The 23539-nt window shown below is 45.2% G+C and overlaps 1 protein-coding gene across 1 annotated transcript in view; it reads left to right on the top strand.

Annotated features, from left to right (window-relative positions):
- The window catches only part of LRPPRC (leucine rich pentatricopeptide repeat containing), a 164211-nt gene that overhangs the window by 105275 nt on the left and 35397 nt on the right, over window positions 1-23539 (top strand). Inside the window, exons 26-27 of the mRNA XM_050951750.1 lie at window positions 7282-7350; window positions 7673-7763. Of these exons, the coding sequence (XP_050807707.1) occupies window positions 7282-7350; window positions 7673-7763 (160 nt within the window). The remainder of the gene's footprint in view (window positions 1-7281; window positions 7351-7672; window positions 7764-23539) is intronic.

Genomic DNA, 23539 nt, shown 5'->3' on the forward strand with positions numbered 1-23539 from the left:
AGGACTAAGGACTTTGGAATGCTGCTTTGGTGGCTTCCTGCCACCCCCTTGTCCCCCAGCGCCCATGTCTGGGTACTGGATTATGCTAAAGACACCAGGATTCACAGTCTGCAATTCCTGCCCTTGTTTGGTTTTGTTCAGCTAAGAACACCTACATTGTCTATACTGCTTTGTGGGGGAGCCCCCATCACATCCAGGTGCAGTATCTGTCTCTCCTTCCCTGTCCTTACCTGGGAAGGCTGGGCCCTAATCCTTAAGAAGCACCTTGTGGAGGTTCCCATGGGGCCGCAGTCAGATCCTGGCTGGGGAATGTGGGGTGGGGGAGTTCATGAGCCAGAGCAGTCTAGGAGTGCACCTCCTACCACAGTGTCCCATTCCAGACCTGCCAGAACCAGTGCAATGTACCCCACGCTGGGGCCTAGCCATTAAACGTGGAAGCATGCGCATAAGAATGACAGTATGTCTTTCTTCAGATTCAGGAAAGAGGCAGCACCATTTACGAGTTCTGGCCATGGAGGTGGGGGCATGTTCCAAGGCTCACAAAAGCAAGAAGAATCATAGAATTGTAGGACTGGAAGGAACCTCTAAAGGTCATCTAGTCCAGTCCCCTGCACTCATGGCAGGACTAAGTATTATCTAGACCAGTGGTAGGCAACCTATGGCACGTGTGCCAAAGGTGACACGCAAACTGATTTTCAGTGGCACTCACACTGCTCTGGTCCTGGCCACCAATCCGGGGGGCTCTGCATTTTAATTTAATTTTAAATGAAGCTTCTTAAACATTCTAAAAGACTTATTTACTTTACATACAACAATAGTTTAGTTATGTATTATAGACTTATAGAAAGAGACCTTCTAAAAACGTTAAAATGTATTACTGGCACGTGAAACCTTAAATTAGAGTGAATAAATGAAGACTCGGCACACCACTTCTGAAAGGTTGCCTGATCTAGACCATCCCTGACAGGTGTTTGTCTAGCCTGCTCTGAAAAATCTCCATTGATGGAAATTCCACAACCTCCTTGGGCAGTTTATTCCAGTACTTAATCACCATGACAGTTAGGAAGTTTTTCTTACTTTTTGCAAATGTTACACTGTTGACTTATATTTAGCTTGTGATCCACTGTGGCCCCCAGATCCCTTTCCGAAGTAGTCCTTCCTAGACAGTCATTTCCTATTTTATATGTGTGCAACTGATTGTTTGTACAGGCCTCCAGTTCCTCTGAGTCTGAGGATTGAGACACTATGTATGCTGTTCCAAAGGTATGCTTACTGGAGGGTTTTGACGGCATCGTCTTGCTCTACCCAAGAGGTGCAAGACAGTTGGACCCATCTACTTGACATCTTGCATGCATCATTACCGGTCACAGTTGTCTTACTGATCAACGATGCCATTCTCTAACTGGCATGCACCATGTGGCAATCTTAACCATGTGCATCCTTACCCCAAAGGGAGTGGAAAGAGGTACTGTGTCCACCCCAAGGAATCTTAGTTTCTGTTCTCCCACCCTCCGCCTAATTCCTTGGTGATCCAGTCTACTATGGAGATTTCAGGGCAGCAGCATCCATGCTCCACCCCCTCTGACAAGGAGGGCAAAAGGTTAGACCTGATGGATAGAAAGGTCTTTTCCTCAGCCAACCTCCAGTTCCATATCTCGAACCACATAGGAATGATGGCCAAATATAACTTTTTGAACTATGGGCAGATGGTGGGTTTTGCAGATAAACAATCTCAGAAAGATTGTACCCATTTCCAGGCTATTTTGGAGGAGGTCAGGTTGGTCTCCAGGACCATACATCAGGCTGCAGTTGATTACGTAAACAATGGCGACTGGAATCATCATGAGAGGAAATCCTGGTTACATTCCTCAGGCTTCCTTAGAGAGTTTCAGAGCACAACTGAGGAACTTCTTTATTTGATGAATCACACTTCTTCAACCAGAAGACGGATGATTTTTTACAGTCACTGAAGGACTCTAGAACCACCTTATGATCCAGCACCGAAACGAAACATTTTACCATCCACCACCTACACAATGCTATTGAACTCCCCAATTGTACCACCAATGAGCCTATGAATCTCCGCAGAAGCACCTGAAGATCCACAGGTCTTGTCCACCTGATCCACTAGTGCAGCCCACCGCACAGCACACCTAATCTTTGTGTATGTATTATTTCTGAGTACATCCCAATACTCTTGTTGACCACTCCCTTTGAAGGCTGTATAAAACTTTCTACCAGCATGGAGCGCAGTAACGGAGAAGTGGGTTCTACGACACTTCCAGTACAGGACTCACCACTGCTCCACAAGTCTTCACAATTTTTTTTCCATGATAGCAGCTTACCTCCAACCGCAAGGCGTCCTCATCTACCCTTACTTGGTCAACTGGCTACTGGCAGCGGAATCCAGAAAGGAAGCTCAGGAATCAATATCCCTACTCCTTTTACTCCTCTCTTCCCTAGGGGTGAGTGAACATTGAAAAATCAGCTTTTTACTCCACAAGATCCCTGGAGTTCATCGGCAAATGTATCAATGCAGTCTCCAGATGTGCTTACCTGCTGAAAGACACCCTGGAGTCTACTGGACCTGATTTGCTCTCGCTGTCATCCAACCCCTCAGTCTCAGCCAGAACTATTCTTTCCCTCCTCAGCCACAGGGCAGCATGTACGTATGTCACAGCGTTTGTTTGCCTGCGCTTCTGCTTCCTATAACTATGGCTGCAACCAACCTATGGATGCCATTCTCACCATCCCACCAGAGATCATCACTTCCCTCCGACAGTGGACAGACCCATTCCAAGTCTGCTTCAGAATGCCCTTCCTTCCATCCTCACCGAGCATGTCTATCCTAACAGATTAATGGCTGTGGAACACAGATGGGATATTGCATGATGCAAGGAAATTGGACTACTTGAGAAGCCAGGATGCACATCAGTATCCTGGAACTCTGAGCAGTACTCAAGGCATGCCGCACGCTTTTGCTGTCCATCCATTCTCGTCATGTTCTCATCATGTCGGACAACACCACTAGGGTTTACTACATAAACAAGCAAGCAGGCACAAGTTCCCCGGGACTGTGTGTGCAAGCCATGTGCCTCTGGAAATGCTGCATTGTACACTGTATCCTCTTGTCAATGGCCTACCTTCCAGGGATGCAGAATGCCAATGCTCTCAGCAGGAACTTGACAACCAACCATGAATGAGAACTGCATGACACGGTAATAGCAGATGTTTTTGGTCAATGGGGAACTCCGATCAAGGACCTCTTTGCATCTCACACCAATGCCATGTACATTCAGTACTGCTCAAGGGGAGGACTCTGTCCATTTGCAGGGTGATGCGCTGGTCGTCACCTAGTTGGACTGGGTCAGCTGTGTCTTCCCTCTCCTACCACTTGGGCCATCCATTCTTCAAAAATTCTGAAGGGAGAGGGTGATCAGTCATCCTGATCTCTCCATTCTGGCCTCACCAGTTCTGGTTTCCTCTGCTTCTCCACATTTCAAAACATCCTCCATTCCTGCTCCTGATGTTCCTGGAACTGCTCACACAATACAATGACAGACTCCACGATCCATAGACACTTCACCTGACAGACTGCTCTTTGCATGGACACCTCTGCTAGCATGAGAGTGTTCGTTGGCAGTATGAGAGGTCCTCTCCAATATCAGGAAGGACTCTACAAGATGATCCTGCTGGGCTAAGTGGGCACATTTCACATCCTGGGCCCAACAGAAACGAGGCTGTTGGCATCCCAATGTTCTTGGACTATTTCCTCTATCTAAAGGCATAGAACTTGCTCTCAACTCCGTCAGGGTGCACTCAGCAGCTATCAGTGCTTCCCACCCTCCGGTGGAGGGTCATTCTGTTTTTACCCACCCTTTGACTGCCTGGTGACTGAGCACTGAGGAAAAAAGTGAATCTAACTGTCCACTAAATGCTGGAAATGCACAAAGTAAATTGAGAGGCAAGATAAATGTTTTATCTCTAATCTATATTGTAGTAATCTTAGTTTTACTCCTAGGGGAATTCTGCACCACTGCGCATGCACAGAATTTATGTCCCCTGCAGATTTCTTTGCTTCCCTGCAGAAAAATGACTTTCTAGTGGGGAAGCAAAGGGAAGCCACGAGTGGTCATGTGATCCTCCCCAGAAGTATGGTTTGGGTGACCAAGGCAGCCAGCGAAGAGGGGAAGCAGGCAAGATGGGGGAAGACCTAGTTGGTGGTTTCTACCCTGTGCCAGGCTCATCTTCTAGTCTTGGGTGGGCTGGGGAGGACAGGACTTCCTCTTCCCTTGCACGGCATCCGGGGCTGGGTGAGACCCACCCTCACATTTCTCCCCCAGCTATAGGAAGCTCTGCAAACTCCTCCCGGCACTTCCTGCACCCATCGCTTCTCAGGTGCAGGAGGTACAGGAAGCTGCTCCCCCATCCACCCAACCCACGTACATCCAGACCCCCTCATACCCAGGCCCTCCTCCTGCACCCAGAAAACCCCCTCCCCCCCGATGAGCCCCACTCCCCGTGCACCTGGACCCACCCCAATGAGCCACCTGCGCCTGGATTCCCACCCTAGTGAGCCCCAACCAGCTACACCTGGATCCCCACCCTATTGAGTCCCACTTCCCCCCCAGCATCTGGACCCCTCACTCTGCCCACCACCCCAATACCCCTCGATGAGCTATACCCCCCCGCTGATCACCTCCCCACCCCTGCAGAGTCCCATTACCATTGCATCCAGAATCCCCCAACAAGCCCCTGTGCTGATCACACCTGGATCCCCTACTGAGCCGCCCACACCCAGATTGCCCCACACAGAACTCTCTTAACCCACAACTGGATCCCCCCATACTAAGCCCCTCCACACTTGGATCCTGCTTTGCTGAGCCTGCCTGTCCATGCCTGGCGCACTTGGCATGGTGCGGCAGGGCCTTGGGGTGTTTCTGGGACAGGCCTGGTCCTTGCGCTGTATCAGGGTTGGGTGCAGCCTCGCTGCTGAGTCTATGTCCCCGGAGGAGCTGCACAATGATCTCCCACCTCTGTGCAGCCATTGGCCTGTGCTCCCCAGTGCTGTATTGGAGCCTCCACACATATTTGACAAATAAAATTTGCAGAATTTTAAAATATTCTGTGTAGAACAATTTTTTTATTTTTGGCGTAGAATGCCCTCAGGAGTATTAGTTGTTGCAGTGTGAAAACAGTAGGTCAACAATTTTCAGATTTAGATGTGATATTTTTTTCTTCACTTAGCGATGTCCCTTTAATTGTTTTAAACGTACTTTGATTCTGTTCTGAACTATTTCTGGTTCAGAATGACCCATATTAAGACTGTAGAATCTTAAGTAGCTAAATTTTTAGCAAAGTCAGGAAATGTAAAGGTTAATGAAGTGATAATTTATCACAGTATTGCACAAAATGAATATTTTATGCTCTATATTTTACAACTGTAAAAGGAATGTATTAAAGTAATTAACTAAAAAATGCATAAAAATAATACATGTGTAATGTCTAAATTAACACTGCTGTTGGAACCTTAAATTTTGTATTTCCTTACTTACGGGGGGGGTGGGGGGGAGATGAGGAAGAGAGAAATTCAAAAGCTCTTCGGTTTTTGGAGTTGGTAAGCTGTTTGTTGTATAGCTTATACAGCTTTCAGAGCTTACGAAATTTACCAGTGGAACTTTGTCCTTGAACCATGTATTTCAGATTTAGTGTGTGCATGTAGATTTGAGCAAATCTTCAGCAGAATGTTCTTGGTGTGCAGTTTTTGAACACTTCCTTACTTTAAATCAACTTTTTTCCAACCAAACAAGGGCAATATAACAAAACAAAAAAATTAGTTGGAATTTTTTTTTTATATTCCCATAACTCAAAATAATTGAACAGATTTGACTCAGACTTAGAAAGAAAGAAAGAAAGAAAGAAAGAAAGAAAGAAAGAGGGGAAAAAAAGCCACATGGACTAAGTATAGAAAATCTCACCTGAAAAGGGAGAAGGGTTATCACATCATAAGGAAGTGAAAACAGAGTTATAATGTAAATTGTTTTGCAACCTTAACTGTACCCTCAATCGCTGGTATTCTGTGATTCCATACCCACCGACTTCAGTCCTTATTACAGAATAGTACTGCAGAATCTCAGCTTTATTTTAAACAGTATATCTAGACTTCAAGATTTTGAAGAGGATCCTGAAAATATGCAGTGGTATCTTCCTCCTGAGTGTGTAGAGAGCCTGAAAAAATAGCTGTAAGATGAATTTGTAGTGGAATTTATGCTATGGTGTATAGAATAGAGTGGTTGCTGCCTGCAACTGCTATAATGTACACTGGATTAAGCTTGTCTTCTGGTGAGAGTATTGTAGTTGGGACAGAAGCTGGTACTAAAAACAGTGGAATATAGTAGGAAAATTTCTGGTACTAGATGTTGATGGAGTAGGGATGTAAATAGATGCTGCAGTTGGAAAAAAGAGTCAGAGTCCTGGTGTTTCAGTTAGTAAGTAATTGCTGCTATTCTGGGTGACTATTCCATGAAGACAACAATTTGAACATTTGGCATTCTTCTGAAGGAGTGAGAGAGATGGGTAATTTGTATCTGTAGTCTAAAATATAAGTATTTTGTAATGGGAAGGAATGGAATCAGCAGGGTGGTATGTTATTTGTGATGCTCTATCAGAATATATAGCGCTCTGGTCATCTGTAGTTGTGTGTGTTCGTAGATTCACATTGGGCGTGTGTTGAAAATGATGGCAGGAAAAGTAAAGTTGTGTTGCATGCTCAATTTTCAGTTGCTTTTACTTACATTATGAACCTTATTTCTTCAAATAGCAAAAGCTCTTGACAATAAAAATCAAGGTAGGTTTGTGGTCTTCGAAACAAACCATTCTTGAACTATGTGATGAAGTTTGTTTTTTTTTAAATGCATTCTTGTTTCAAAATGTGTCAGTTTTTCACTATTACCTACCCAAATGGCTCAACTAATGTCTGAGACTTCAAAAAAAAAAAAATCCATTCAATCAGAGAAACAGCATAGCAATTTTCAGTCCAAAAGTACTGTTGAATTGCAATATATTTAGAATGAAACATGGTTATTGCTTCTGCAGAGTCGCCAATACAACCTTTGCATTTTTTAACTCACTTAGGATAAATGTTTAGAATTGTGAGAAGTCTTCTTCGAATCAATCATAAAATACTTCATTATGACAACATATAATTACTTTTACCTTTTAAGAAAATACTTTGGCTAAGTAAACTGACATTTTTGTTTGTGCGGAAATACTATTTTACAGACACCAGGCTTGAGAGCTCGTCCTGGAAGGCTGCAGTGGTTTGCCGAGAAGTGTATTGCAACTAACCAGGTACATCTATTGCATGATGTCTCCTGTCTGTTTGTGATTAATACTTCAATGGTAATACACAAATAAGTTTTGAAGTATTTCGTGCATATCACAATTTACATAAACAGTAATGATGTAAATTGATACTTTATATTTAGTGAAAAAATATATAGTCTTATATTTACATTTCCAAATTTTTTGACTGAACGTGTGTGTATGTACATATTTGTGAGCTGCATATGTGATTATACATATAAAAATTAAATTAAGCCATAGTCTGATGTACAGATATTTTATATTATATAACTTTTTTCTTGTTCTCCCTCCCTCCCTCCGCTCCAAGATGGAAACTTTAGAAAATATGGTGGAAATGACTCAAAAACTATTTGAGTGTGATAGAGATCAGATGTACTACTACCTCCTAAAATTATGCAGTAAGTTAACTGAAAATCTTTTCTTTTGTTCTGTTAGAAACTTATTCCAGTGATAGCTTTGTGGGAATTTTAATTGTTTTAATAGTGGAAGCCTTAAACTGTGTATTGGGAACAAAATGTAAGTTTTTGAACTGGTTTTGGATTTTCAATTAACCAATTAAAACTATATTTCTCAAAAGGACTATTCTCGGTGTTGATAGTAATGATGTGTAGCATAGCTCTTGATGGGAATTTTCTGACTTAGGTTTGCTTTGCAGTATACCAATTCTGTTTAGGCTACTCAGACAGTAAACGCTGCATTTTTGCAATGAATTTCTTCTCTGAAACCCAGAAAATTTTCCTTTGATCCTTAACATGATCTTTTGTCACAGATCATGGAGAGATTTTTTCCTGGCTTGTGAGGTGGCCTGAAAAGTGCCTTTTGTCCCTACTTTCACTGAACCATTTGCTTTATCATCTCTCCTAGTTTCTTTTTACATCCAAAGAAAATACCAGTGTTGCCATGTTTCAAAACTCTTATTCTGCTTCATTTATCTGAAGTTACATCCATAGTTGTAGCCAAAATAGAACCCATAAAAGTTAAAACTTGTTGGCGTTTAAATTTTTCAATTTATTCCATGTTTATAAATCAAGTAAAATACTTGAGAAACGCCTTAGGTTTTATTTATCATGGATTCTATGTATTTGTACCATGCTCCAAAGTTTTACCCATAACTTGTTTGTTGCTGTGGCTGTGATTTGTGCTTTTGGATGAGTTTTTTGTTGTGGAGGCTTTTTTGGGTGGGAGGGAAGGGAAAATGGTTTTAAATATAGAATTAGTTATGTGATCGCTCTAACCATTTAATTTTGGGGCCACTTTCTGTAGCAGAGATTAGATTCCCATTTTCTTTATATTTCACAGCATTAATAAAAATTAGCCAGAAATATGTAGACTGCCTGCAAGCAATTATAACTGGGTGAGATCCATTCCAGTCACATAAAATGGTTCAGGCTCTGTATGGGTGTGTTGGGAGGGATAAAATACAACTCTCTACTGCAGCCCAGGGCTAGGGTTGCTGCAGAAACCTGCCTGCCAGAGATTTCTAGCCATGAGCCATAATAGCCATTGCACTTCCACTGTAACTGTTGCTAAGTTTACTGTGTCCACTGGATCTGCAGACCCTATGTTACTCCACTTTGATGCCCAACTATGTGGGATCAGCCTGGAGACCATGTCTATAACACACGGGTGTAGAGCCACTCCACCAGCATAGCCTCCACACAGTAACTATGTCGGGCTTTAGTGATGAAGAAGGCCTCGTACTGACCCTCCATCCCATGAGTAAATTTTATCCAGTGTGATTGGCCTGTGTACCAGTTGGTCAATTTACTACCTTTTGGTTTTAAAATAATTTGAAGAGGGAAAACCCCTGCTAATTTCTGTTACAATTCTTTGTAGTTGGTATTGTATGAAGATTCTGTAGCTAGATTTGTTTGGTTGAAAGGTTATAAAAATTTCCATTATCCCTTAAACAGTCTGTGGCCTGAGCACCCTGCCTGAACCCCAACCCCCGCTGCACCCCAACTCCCTGCCCTGAGCCCCCTGCCGCATCCCACACCCCTCCTGCACCCTGAGCCCCCTGCCTGCACCCCAACCCCCTGCTGCACCTCATCTCCCTGCCATGAGCCCCCACCACATCCCTCATGCACCCTCTGGGTGCAGGGAGGCGGGGGGAGTTGGGGTGGGGACTTCAGGGAAGGGGTGGGAATGCAGGCAGGGAAGGGGTGGGAAAAGGCGGGGCCTCATGGAAGGGGTGGAGTGGGGGCAGAGCTGGGGGCAGGAAGGGGTGTATGTGTCAGTGGTGTGGCCCTCAGGCCAATGAACTAGCCCTCATGGTCATTTGAGTTTGAGACCCATGTTGTAAAGGCGCGGAACTCACCCCTGTGGCACCTCCTGCAGGTTGTCTCTAGGAATTAGCTCGTCCAGCCTCCAGAGCACCCTCTGCAGGCCAGTGTCCCTCCCAAGACGCAGTGCCTCTTGTCTTTGGGCCCTGCCCCCTGGCAATACCTCCGCAGTCTTAGGGTCTCCCCACCCAGGAGAACCCCCAACCTTCTATCCCCGGCCTGCCTTAGTCGTGGGCTACTGCCAGTCACCAACTAGCCTCCGTTCCCGGGGTAGACTGCAGTATAAGCCACTCATCACTGGCAAGGAGGGTTTGGACCTGCTGCCTCTGCCTACCCGTGGGCTTCCCTCTGCAACCCCCAGTACCCATTGGTCTTCTGCTAGGCCGCAGCCTGGGGCTTTCCAGGCTGGAGCCTCCCCAACTCCTTTGCCTTTCTCCAGCCCTGTTTTATTCAGGTACTCTGCCCAGGTCCTTGCAGCCAGGTCCATCTCCCTCTACAGCTAGAGAGAGACTGCTGAGCTCCTGGTTCCCAGCCTCCTGTATAGGGCCAGCTGAGGCCTGACTGGGGCTTGGCCCAGTTGTGGCTGCTTCCCCAATCAACCTGTTAGCTGTTTTCCCTGCCACAGCCCTCTCCCAGGGCTGTTTTAAGCCCTTTAGGGCAGGAGTGGGTTAACCGTCCCCGTACAATAATCTTGCTACAACTGTTGTAAGATGTAGTATGTATAATTTCTTAATAATTGGCTCTGAAATAAGATTTTCAGGAATGATTTATCTTAACATTGATTTTGCTATTCTGTGCAGGAAAGATTATCATTGCCAGAAACTATATCATATACTTTCAAAAATGCTGCTCATTCTGGTTATCCGGAAGCTTGGGGTACCTGTTTTTCATGTTCTAGAGATTAGATACTGAACAATGTGTTTGTATTAGGACATTAGAAAGTATTATAAAAATCATCAAAAAACTTCAAGAAAGGTCAAATAAAATCTGTTGGCATGGATATTTATCGAGAAACCTTTACAACACTTAGTTCTAATTGTGCAAGGGAAAACTTATCATTAAAGCCTGAAGTAGTATGACACATTTTTTAACAAATGTGCAGCGTTTCCCCCCGCCCTCCCCAAGAATGTAATCTACATCTTAACAATTCTATATGCCAAAGAATATTTAGCCCAGAGCAATCCAGTGACTTCAAAGCATAAACGTCTGAGAAGATAACCACAATATATCCTTCTATTATTAGAACTAGAGATGGTGAGTTATTACTCAGATTCAGTAGTGCTTTTTCTGCAAACTATTAGAAAACTGCCTTTTCAGGTCATAGAACGTAGGATGTTTCCTGTCCTGGTTAAACTTCATGCAAGCATAAGACATGAATAATGCAACAAAAAATGGCTAAAAACCTATTGTAAATCTTTCCTTCATGCCTTTAATACCTTTCACTTTCTCAGCAGCCTCAAAAAGCTTTAAAACCAAGCTATATTTGTATCTCCATTCTGGCTTTATAAATGTTGGTTCATCATAATAAAACAACTGGGCCTAAAATATAATCTTGCTTCACCAGGAGGTAGTCCTCCTACTTCCGAACAAGCAACCTGTCCTCTCCAACAGTTACTAAGTCTGACAGCATGTCTGCTGAGAGTAGAAATCTAAACAGATATAATTTATCAAACTCTACCACACAAATTCTTCAGTCTGCAAGAAAAGTCGCAACAAATTCCATCTACTCAAATAAATGGGAAAGTTTTGCAACTTTCTGTCACCATAAAAGACAAAAGCTATGCACTTGCCTGCTTTCAACCATTTAAGACTAAGTATCAAAACTATTCCACACAGGAGTATAATTGAGAGTTCTCATGGAATACCTAGGCCATAATTCTGTATCTGCTTTCAAATTTTAAGTGGAGCAAAATAAATAGCCTTCAATCGAATCTAAAATGTGATCCTGGGTATAAAAAACTAACCCATAATTATGTAGAACCAAGAGAGGACAAAGCTGTTAGATGTTTAAGAAATCTTCTTTTATCTGAACTTCTGAAATAATCTAGCCTGTAAAATTTATCTTCAGCTTTTGACAATGTCAAATAACAGATATCATGTGTATGTAAGACATTCAAAATCAAAGATGCTTTTGCCACTGAGTAATCCCTCTCTTGGTTCATAAGACTATATCGCCTTTATTGGGAGATGAAAGTTGCTTGGAACCATGAGCTCACCAGAAGTTGATCGTGAAGAAGGAAGCTGTTCTAACTTGTGTTGCTCAAGCTGAGGGACCGCAGAGAGTTCTAGGGCATCTGCCTCAGGTTTTATATCCTGGAAAAATGCATGCAGGTTACCTTTTATCCAGAAGAGGGAATTAATCTAAAAACACACCATATCCTGGTCAAATACTTATCTTTGAACGTCCCTACCAGTTGGCAGGTAACCCCAAAGACTGATATTGACAATAAGTTGACATCAGGAAGTTGACTCTTTCTCTGAAGACTAGTACTGCCTCTCCCCAGGTGCAAGGAAAATGGCACAAAGAGGCAGACATGACCTCTCTTTGTGGGAAAACTAGACATCAGCCTTCCAGGGAAAAAACCACTCAGGGGCTAGCGATGCTGGATTGGCCTCAAGCTTGGTGCTGAAGAAACAAGGCTTCGCACCAGACTTGATGTTGGCTGCAGTGCTGGTGTCCATGTTGGCACCATCTACAGAATTGCTTATGGCACTTAATGTTTCTTTAATGGAGGAGTCTACCAAGGATGTCATTGGCTGATACAGAGACCTTTTTTGACACTGGTACAAGATTCCCATATATGTCAGTTCTGTCCCCTGATGAGGCCTATTCATCATCTTTTTCAACAGGGAGCCTTCTCCCCTGTGATCAGAAGGCAATCCTATGGAGCACACCAGAGGAGACCATCACATGGATAGCAGTGACTTGGCCAACCCCAACAAATCTAACCATATCAGTATCATGTGCCACTGTGACCCTACTGGAGTTATTGGGGTACACCATCTCACATCTCCAGGAGCCAGTCGCATTACCACTGTGCTAGGAAACAGTCATTTGTGCTATCTTTAGACCTCCAACACATGACAGAGAGGAGCAGGAACAGGGAGGTGAGGAGGAAAGGGCACCAGAATAGGAGTATCACCACATCTCTTCCTATCTCTGCATCTTTGATACCTTTGCCCCATGACTTCAGTGCATTCCAAGAGCTGTTTACCAAAATTGCTTGCTACAATTTCTGTTCTTCAAATAATGTCCCTCTTTGGTGCTCTACCTCAGGTGCATATGTGCTTCTCAAGCCCTTGATCAGAGATTTTCCATTAGTAGGGTCTGGTCGGCACATGCATGTACTCTATACAACCTTGTGCTGAAATCTGAGAGCATATAGGGCACTCCTCAGTTCCTTCTGTACTGCCTCTTCCTGAGATGGAGCTCTAGTATGTCCACCTGATGTGTGCTTCAACATGTGTTGCAGTTTAGTTAGTGTAGTATTATTTGTTGTTTAGTATTGAATTAGTTAGATAGTTTGGGAAATTCTAGTTTTTTCCTCTTCCCTTTTTTTTCTCGTCCATTTTTTCCTAAGGAGCATATATAGCCTAGCAGGGCATGCCTAGCTCTTCAGGTTTCAAACACGGTCTTTTTTGTTGGAGGTGATAGCGACTATAAGTGTGTCCCTTGCATGGGAAAGTCCCATATCTCCCAAAAGAGTAACGTTTGCCTGACTCTAAAATCTAGAATTCAGAAGAATCAAGAGACCAAACTGAAGCTGCTGATGATGGAGTGCTCCCTTTGACCTGCTTCTGAGTCAGGTCAGGGAGATTGCCCCCCCTCCTCCCAACATCTCTCTCAGGTCAGATCCAGTGACCCTTCAGCTAAGGTCACGCCTAAGAAGGGGAAGATCTTATAGGACTCAGGGAAGGCTCTGAAGAAAAGAAGCTGTGTCTTCCACCACAAGGAGACAACTCTCAAGTAGTCCTGAACTCATGCTAGTTTTTGACTTGGTACCATGAAGGCAAAAGACTCTTCCTCTGGTACCAATGGAGCAGGGAGATCTCAAAGCACTTTGGAGAAACAGCGGTGGCAGGGCTCTGGTACCGTCCACCTCCAAATCAGCACTGTCCATTTCAGACTCGCTAATGGTACCTTGCCTGTCTCCATCAGGACTGACAAAATCAAAGCACACACTTCAGCTCCAGTGCCTATGCGTTCCAAACCAATGGTACTGCCCAAGTCAGTTGCAGCGTCGGTACCAATCCACTTCATATTGTAGGAATTCCATTACTCCAGGGACTTGTTAGTATGAGATGAGCCAGAGTCTCCTCTGCTTATGGGAACCGAATGACCCTCTGATACCAAGTATCTGCTCTCTGGATTACCGTTGCAGAATTCTCCGCCCTTTTCTACTGGGGCACCTGCACTGGGGGATGTTGAGGCAGTGTCTCCTTATCAGTACAGGGTTCCCCTCCTCATCATTACAGAGACCCATACTTTGTCAGAGACCCGTAGCCATGTCAGGGATAGTGGGTCCTGGGTACCACCCCCTGTCCTGTATGTGCTTTGCCAATGGCCATACTGAGATCCTCGGGCAGCATATTGGGAGCAATTTGCCAGACCTCCCTCTCCATTACATCAGGAAACTAGGGGGTTACAGTCTCCTCCACCAAACCCCCAACATGAGGAGACTTTTGAGGAACAGGAGACTAGGGCAGATAGAGATGCTACGCCTCAAACCTCTAATTCATCTGCGAATGAAGCAGTTATGCCTCCTCCACTACCATTGATGGCTGATAACTTTTATCAGTTCCACGACCGTGTGAATGAGATGGCGGATGCTCTCCAGATAACTTTTGAGGAGTTTAAAGACTCGAGTCACAAGCTTCTGGACATTTTGCAGCTGGCAACACCTACCTGAGTTGTCCTACCCATTAATGAAGTACTCCTGGAGGTTTTTTAGCAAACTCCTGCCGCCATACTGCCAACTTGTAAACTGACAGATAAGAATTATGCTGTCCCTCAGAGGCTCAGAATTTTTCTTTTCCCGTCCCTGTCCTAATTCCCTGACGGTAGATGCTGCAAATACGGAAGGTAGGTGGCATTGTTTCAGGTGTACTACCAGGAAGCAGGGACTAGAAAAGTTTAGACCTTTTTGTATGGAAGGCCTGCTAATTGGCAACCCTCCATTTTCAGATCACAAACGGGTTATCATGACCAAGTATGACTACGCAAATTACAAGTTTGCATCCTTTATTGAACATCTTCCACGGAAGCATAGAGAACAATTCCAGGCATTATTTAGGACTGTCAGTTATTAGCCGGAACCTCTCTGCAGGATTTGTAAGAAGTTAAAGTCCTGTGCCAAGAAGAACAGGGATCAAAGGCTCTATTCCTTCTTATGGGAGCAGCTCTGCATCCCCCATCAGAGCTGAGCCATGCTGACTCAGCACTGAGCACCTCAACATTGGTGAGAAGTGCTCCAGCTTCTCTGAGGGTCAGACAGCGATGTGATGCCTGTCATTTCTAGCACTGAGGAAGGATGCCTCTTCTGCATCCCAGGACTCTTGGCACTGTCAGGCATTTCTGGTACAGAGGAGGTCCACACCTTAACAGGACTCTCGGCACTGGTGCCGTGGAAGACTGGCTGGGCGCTCACCAACTCTGAGGTCCGCTGCTCACAGGGAAGCCAGAGTGTGTGACCCATGCCGGGCCAATCAGATTCAACAGCTGCCAGCATAGTATCATTGACTCTAGCCCTGAGAAGGGACCCACTGAGTCTGCTACCGTTGGACTCTCCTTGGCACTACCATCTATTCTAGAGACGTTCGAGGCAGCAAGGGAGCTACTATCATTCTGGGTATCGCCATCCCCGGGTGCAAATGGCCTGGCCAGCAAAGTGGTAAATGCCAGTGCAGTGGCCCTTTTAGAACCCCTGGGCATTTCAACCAGTCCAGAAGTCACAGTTGAGGAGGTTGTACTCTGTTGTTTTGGAGTGTAGCACTCCCCCACCACCTTCCTCAGTGCAGAAACCTCAAGCTAGTACCGAGCCTAGCACCAAACCCCAGGACTTGGTACTGCAGGATCCTTCCAGGGCTGAGAGAGAAGAACAGGGCCCTGTACGCATACAGGCATCTTCATCTTCCTCACCTGATGAGACTGTAGCAGGGACGTTGGTTGCACCCTTTCAGGACAATTATTGGGCTCATCAGGAGTGTTGCTCAAAGCCCGAGGGTTCAGGCAAAGGAAACATCTGAATCTTCTCATACCTTGGTGGACATCTTGATCTCTTCTGGTCCGTCATGAGTGGCATTGCCCCTGAACGTTGCCCTTCTAGAACCCATTAAGGCCCTCTAGCCGACTCCAGCCTCACTGTAACTCTCCTCTAAGAGGATGGAGAAAAAGAACTTTGTCTCTACAAAAAGGTTTGAATTTTATATACCCATCCTCTGCTGCTACGAGTTCAACTCTTGGGAGCATGATGTCCAGATTCAAAGAGCTGTTGCCACAGGCATCCAAAGTCAAATTCTTAGCTCTAGTCAGGGAAGGGAGAGTGGTGGCAAAAGCATCCCTTCAGGCAGCTTTAGACGTAGCGGACTCTGCGGCTCAAACCATGGCTTCCACTGTGGTCATGAGAAGAAGCGCATGGCTTCAGGTCTCGGTCCTCCCCTACAAGGTCCAGCAGACTATCCAGGACCTCCCTTTCAAGGACACATTGCTCTTTTCAGAACAAACAGATTCAAAGCCCTACAGCTTGAATGACTCTAGGGCAGTGGTGGGCAACCTGTGGCCCATCAGGGTAATCTGCTCGTGGGCTGCCAGACAATGTGTTTACATTTGCACAGCGACCTGCAGCTCCCAGTGGCCATGGTTCACCATTCATGGTCAATGGGAGCTGCGGGAAGCAGCACAGGCCGCAGGGACTTGCTGGCTGCTGCTTCCCACAGTTCCCATTGTCTGGGAATGGCAAACCACAGCCACTGGGATCTGCAGCTGGCCATGCAAATGTAAACAAACTGTCTGGCAGCCTGCCAGTGGATTACCCTGTGGGCCGCATGCAGCCTGCAGGTTGCCCACCACTGCTCGAGGGCCACTCTAAAATCCCTTGTGTTCCACGTCCCGGTTCCTATAAGGAAGTATTTTAAGCCCCAACCATTGCCCTGTTTCTGCCAGCCTCAGTCAAGGTAGGACTACAGTAAGAGGTGGGGCAGGAGCTATAAGAAGAGGCCTCGTCCCCAGTTCTTGTTGGCCCCAGACCTGGCCCTGCCAGACAAGCGCTGGGTTCTAAACAAACCTTTTGAGGATACACTTGAGGATGGCATACCAGGCCAGTGTGTGGATCCACCTTCCCCAATTAATGTGGACCAATTATCACACTTCTGTTGAATACAGGCCCAAATCACCTCAGATCATGGGTGCTACACACAATAGGTCTGGGATACACCCTGCCATTCATTCTTCCCTTCCTTCCTTTGCTCCCTCCTCCTCTTTTCCCTCCCTCCCGGACCCTTCTCACAAGCAACTTCTAATCGAGGAGGTGCAAACACTCCTGCAAATGGGAGCAGTAGAGGAGGTTCCTCCAGAGCTGGAGCAGGGGTTCTACTCCTGCTATGGCCTAATCCCAAAGGCCAGTGGTGGTTGTGACAGGTTGGATCACAGAACTCCCCATGGGAGCTGCCACCTGATGTGCCAAGTCTACTTCTGCCCCTGCTTTCCTGCCCTGTCAGTTTACGACTGCAGTGCCCTTCCTGGTTTGAGCCAGACCTGCTACAAACCCAGATCCAGGTCTGAATCACGTCCCCTAACCACTGCAGGCTTACCTGAAAGCAGCTAGCAGAAGTGTTTTTGTCTTTAACACTCAGATGCCCAATTCCCAATGAGGTCTAAACCCAAATAAATCTGTTTAACTCATCAATTATTTGCCCTCTATTACAGTGATAGACGGAGATGCACAGCTGTTTGCCCACCCAGGTATTAACACATACTCTGAGTTAATTAATGAGTAAAAAGTGATTTTCTTAAATACAGAAATTAGGATTTAAGTGGTTCCAACTAGTAACAGACACAACGAAGTAAGTCACCAAGCAAACTAAAATAAAACATGCAAATCTATGTCTAATCAAACTGGATACAGATAATCTCACCCTTAAAGATGCTTCAGTAAGATTTTGCTCAGACTGGACACCTTCCAGGCCTGGGCACAATTTTTTCCCCTGGTACAGCTCTTGTTCCAGCTAGGGAATTTTTCATGGTAGCTTCTCCCCCTTTGTTCTGTTTCACCTATTTATATATCTTTTGCATAAGTCTTTTACATGTCACTGCAAGACTTCATTACCCAATTGCCAGCACACAGATATTCAGGAAGACTTACGGGTAAAACAGAGCCATCTGCAGTCAATTGTCCTGGTTAATGGGAGTTGTCAAGATTCCAAACCACCATTAATGGCCCACACTTTATATAATTAAAGTAGGCTCTCAGAGTTATATTTCATATTTCTAATTTCAGATACAAGTGTTACATTTATACAAATAGGATGATCACACTCAGTAGATTATAAGCTTTCTAATGATACCTTACAAGAGACCTTTTGCATGACGCATATTCCAGTTACATTATAGTCACTCATTAGCATATTTTTATAAAATCGTATAGATTGCAAGGTCACAGTGGTCTCAGACTCATCCTGGACCTGCGAAACCTCAAACCTGCGAAGAAGCTGAAGTTCCACATGGTCTCCTTGGCCTCCATTGTCCCCTCCCAGATTCCAGAGGAATGGTATGCTGCCCTTGCCTTGAAGGATTCTTACTTTCATATCTCAGTTTCCCAAGATCAGAAAAAATTCCTCTGATTCATTGTGAACCAGGTACACTACCAGTTTACCTTGCTCCCATTCAGCCTGTCAACAGCGCCTTGGGTATTTACAAAGTGCATGGCAGTTGTCACGGCCTTCTCGAGTAAGCAAAGGTATAGATTTATTGTTAACTCGATGACTGGCTGATCAAGGCACAGGTGCAGGCAAATGTAAGATTAATACTGTCAACCTTCAAGAAGTTAGGCCTGTTGATAAATATGCAGAAATCGACGCTCTCTCCAGTTCAAAGATTAAAATTTATAGGGGCGGTCCTTGACTCCGTCCAAGCCAGAGCCTTCCTTCCAAAGACCTAGTTCCAGCCCCTAGGCATGTTCACTGAGAGCCTCAGAAACCACCCCACCACTATGGCAAGAAACTGCCTAAAACTCCAGTGGCACATGGCCTCATACACTTATGTGGTACAGCATGCAAGAGTATGACTCAGACCTCTTCAGACTTAGCTAGCATCAGTGTACAGGCCGGAATTGCTTGGACATGGTTGTCACTCTTCCCCCTTCAGTGATCACCACTGTCCTTTGATGGTTGGACGTGAGGACAGTAAGTGCAGGTGTCCCATTGTCAAGACCACATGCGTCAATATCTGTGGTTACCAACTGCACCTGCACTGGGTTGGGTGGCTCATCTGGAGGTACTCAGAATCCAGGGCCTCTGATCCCAGGCGGGAACTCTCTCCACACATCAATGTGAGGGAACTCAGAGCAGTGCACCTTGTCTGCCAAGTGTACCGGTTCCATCTGGAAGGCAAGTTCGAGCTGGTACTTACAAACAACACAACAGCAGTGTTTTATATAAACAGACAGGGTGGGGTACACTCCTCTCACCTATACCATGAAGCTCTTTGCCTGTGGGATTTCTGCATAACCTACTCAATACACCTTAAAGCTTCCTATCTTCCAGGGGCACAGAACTCATTAGCTGATCGTCTCAGCAGATCCTTCTCTAGTCACAAGTGGTCCATTCACCCAGATGTTGTGAAGGACATTTTCCAGATAGACATGTTTGCGACAAGGCACAAGTGGAAGAGTGTGCAATTCTGCTCCTTCCTGAATCACAGCCTGGGCTCGCTCATAGACATGTTTCTTCTCCCTTAGAAGGACCATCTCATTTATGGATTCCCTCCCATTCTGCTTATACACAAGATCCTGTTGAAGGTTGGAAGGGAAGGATGGAAATTGATCATGATAGCCCCAGCCTGGCCATGTTAACACCTGGTTCACCACCCTTCTGGACCTCTCAGTGGAAACACCAGTCAGCCTGCCTCCATTTCCAGATCTGAACTCACAGGACCACAGCCACCTACATCATCCAAACCTCGAGTCCCTTCATCTGATGGCCTGGAAGCTCCATGGCTGAACTCCTTGTAGTTAGCGTGCTGCAGACCAGTTCGAGAGGTCCTTTCAGGGAGCAGGAAACCATTCACTAGAGCTATGTACCTGGTAAAGTGGAAAAGGTTCTCGATCTGGTCAGCACAAAGAGGTGTTTCACCCGTTCATTCTGGACTACTTACTTCACCTGAAGCAGCAAGAGCTATCTGTGTCATCGATTAGAGTCCAACTTGCTGCGATTTTGGCTTTTCACCCATGAGTAAATGGCCAGTCCGTCTTCACCGACTCGATCTGTAGTCATTTCCTCAAAGGCCTGGACAGGCCTTATCTCCAAGTATGACAGTCAGTCCCACCTTGGGATTTCAACCTGGTATTATCCAGCTTCCTGGGTCCCCCATTTGAACCCTTGGCAACATGCGCTCTCATCTACTTCTCCTGGAAGATGGCCTTTCTGGTGGCCATTACTTCGTCTAGAAGGGTCTCAGGTTAGGCCCCTTGCTTCAGAACCTCTTTACATGGTATTTTTCAAGGACAAGGTCCACCTGTACCCTCACCCAGCCTTCCTCCCAAAGTTTCACAATTCCATAGTAACCAGGGCATTTTCCTGCCAGTCTTCTATCCAAAATCACATGCCAATAGCCAGGAAAAGAGTCTTCACTCACTAGATGTCAGACATGTGCTTGCTTTCTAATAGAAAGGACTAAATCATTTTGGGAAATTATTTAAGTTTTTGTGGTGGTAGCGGTCACGATAAAAGGTCTTCCAGTATCAGCCCAGAGAATCTCATCGTGGATCACTTCTTGTATCCACACATGCTACGACCTAGCAACGGTCCCGGCCCTAATGGTACATTCCACAGGGCATAAGCGTCTTTAGCTGCGTTCCTGGCACAGGTCTCAATCTAGGACATCTGTAGAGCATGATACTTATTCAGTTCACACTTTTGCATCACACTATGCCATCATTTAGTGGGCTAGAGACAATGCTGGATTTGGCAGAGCTATGTTAGTCTGCTCGTTAATGAACTCCAAACCCTTCTCCTACATCTGCTTGGGAGTCATTTACATTGGAATGGACATGAGCAAGCTCTCGAAGAAGAAAAGTGGTTACTAACCTGTTCTTTGAGATGTTTCTCGTGTCCATTCCAAACCTCTTTCCCCCCCACCCCCCATCAGAGTTAGCTGGCAAGAAGGACCTGAGGGGGCAGTAGGGCCCTATATACTGGCTCTATGAAGACCCGACTCCAGGAGGCACCAGAGCTGACCTGACAGATACCACTGAGGGAAAACTTTCTGGTGGCAGTGCACGTGCCACGTGCACACCTATGTTGGAATGGACATAAGCAAAACATCTAGAAGAACAGTGGTTATGGAAGGTTTGTAACCGTTTTTTCTGGGATTAGTTCCATCTTGTCTCTAACAGCACTGCTGCTGTTGTGAGGAAAAGGTTATTCTTATAGCTGCAGAAATCCTTCTGTTCAAGGTAAGTTTCGCTTTCCACAGTTCCTGGGAAATAGTTTTCCCATCATTTTGTTCTAACCCTTAGCACTCCTTTGGAAGGCTGTTGCATACATGGGCATTCCTAGCACTCTGGGGTCCTAGTCAGGGCTGGCTTCAGGCAGCAGCATTCCAAGCAGATGCTTGAGGTGACAGGCTGCAAGGGGTGGCAGTCCGTGTGCTTTTGTCCCCAAGTTCAGCTGTCCACGGCAGCACAGCTTCTGTCTTCCGGCTGAAGACAGAAGCTGCTACCAAATTGCCACTGCCATGGAAACGCACGTGCCGCCCTAACGGCACACTGACTGCCCCCACCGTTCATGGCAGCAATTTGGCGTGCTGCTTGGGGCAGTAAAAACAGTAGAGCTGGCCCTGGTCCTAGTCCAGTAAATGGAGCATGCCCACCAGTTGTAGCCTGTTCATTTCATACCTCAAAAGTACCAAAGCCTTAGGGCCACAAAGTTGCTGCAGGCAAGATGTTAAAATACTGCACCAGATGGCATCTTAGGCACCTGAAAAACTATTCACAAAAGTCCCTGGGGGCATTGGGGAAAAAGTATGAGTCTCACCTGAGGAATATTTATAAAGTAAGTTTCTATTCCTCTGCAGAGTCATTCTCAGTTTATAAAGTTCTTGTTTTATTGGGGGAGGAGGGCAAGACTTTCAATTCCTGCTGATTTTTCTACTAACAATAACTAAGCTCTTCTCATCATTCCCCCCTCCCATTTCTGTGATTCACTAATCACTACTTCACATTAGTGGTGAATGAGGGAGAAGCTACTAACAAAGAAATTATCAGGTAAGAAATTTCTTATTTGTTAACAGCTTCTCACCTCATTCAACCCACCCTAGTAGTCTGGTAAATGATCAGAATACAAATTTATGTCTTTCTCTAAAGGGAGACTTGGGCATAACTGACTTAAGGTTAATTAATATATTAATGCTAATAATTGGTTGCTGAAGGGTTTCTAATGCTTTGGAAAAACTCTTCTGATGGCCTAAGCTGGAGCCTCTGGCAACAACACTGGACTGCCTCCAAATTACATGGGGCAGGGGGTGGGTCTAACTTGTTAGTGATGAATGAGGAGAGAAGCTGCTAGCAGAAAATTATAAGGTAAGAAATTTCTCATTCATTCGGTTCCATCCTTGCAGCAGTCTACATATTTTCCACTTGTTCAGTCTTCTCACATCCCACGGCATCTAGATTCCTGAAAGGATTATTGCATACTTGCCCACCTGTCAAACCTCCTATAACTTTCTCTCAAGCTACTTTCAGAATGGTGCTTGCACTATCTTACCCTCAAGGTGGGCTGTCTTAGTCATCATCACATAGGCTATAATGGTCAATTATCTCCAAGCTCTAACCCCCTCTTTCCCCATGCAGTATTCCACGGAGATATGGTGGTGTTGAGACCTTATCTGAAATTTATTCCTAAAGTGGTCTTGAAATTTCTTGAACCAATCCTTCAGTTTATTCTTGTTCTTCCCTAAACCTTGTTCTGTTCCAGAGAAGAAAAACTCCACACTCTGTTTCAGGAGCCTTATACTACATTGATAGTCTGAAGGGCTTATTCTGTCGTCTTGTCTCTTCATGGCTATCTTTGGTGCTTCGAAGGAGTAAGCCCTCTCCTTTGAGAGCATGTTAAAACAGATCACACTGTGCATATCGGCCTGCTACCAAATGGCTGATGCATCTTTCCTTCCACATGTTACGGCTTACTCCACTAGAGCGCAAGCTACAGCTACTCTGCTTTAGGAACGTACCCATATCTGGAAACTTTAGCCTCCTGACTTTCTTTAAGAACTATGCCTTTGATCTAGTTGAAAGGTCAAATGCCAATTTCAGAATAATTGTTGAGTTAAATCAAGACTTCTCAGTCCCACCTTCCAGATTGGACGCTACTTATCAGTCATCTAGAGTGAGATCCACACTGACTCATACTCAAGAAAGAACATTACATACCTTAAAATAACTGAGGTTCTTTGCAATGTTATCATCAGTGTGGATTCCATGACGCTCTCCCCATTCCCACTTTTCAAAGTCCTCCACATCTGATATTCTGCATTAGTTAGGGAACTGTGGCTTTTGTGCCTTTTTGTGCCCTCGCCAGAGCAAACAGGATGACAGACATAGCCCAACATAATTCTATACCAGTTTCCCACACATGAGGTGCAGGCATACCTAAAGTGGGATCTACACACTGCTGACACC

The sequence above is a fragment of the Gopherus flavomarginatus genome, chromosome 4 (genome assembly GCF_025201925.1).
Source record: "Gopherus flavomarginatus isolate rGopFla2 chromosome 4, rGopFla2.mat.asm, whole genome shotgun sequence".
Lineage (NCBI taxonomy): Eukaryota > Metazoa > Chordata > Testudines > Testudinidae > Gopherus > Gopherus flavomarginatus.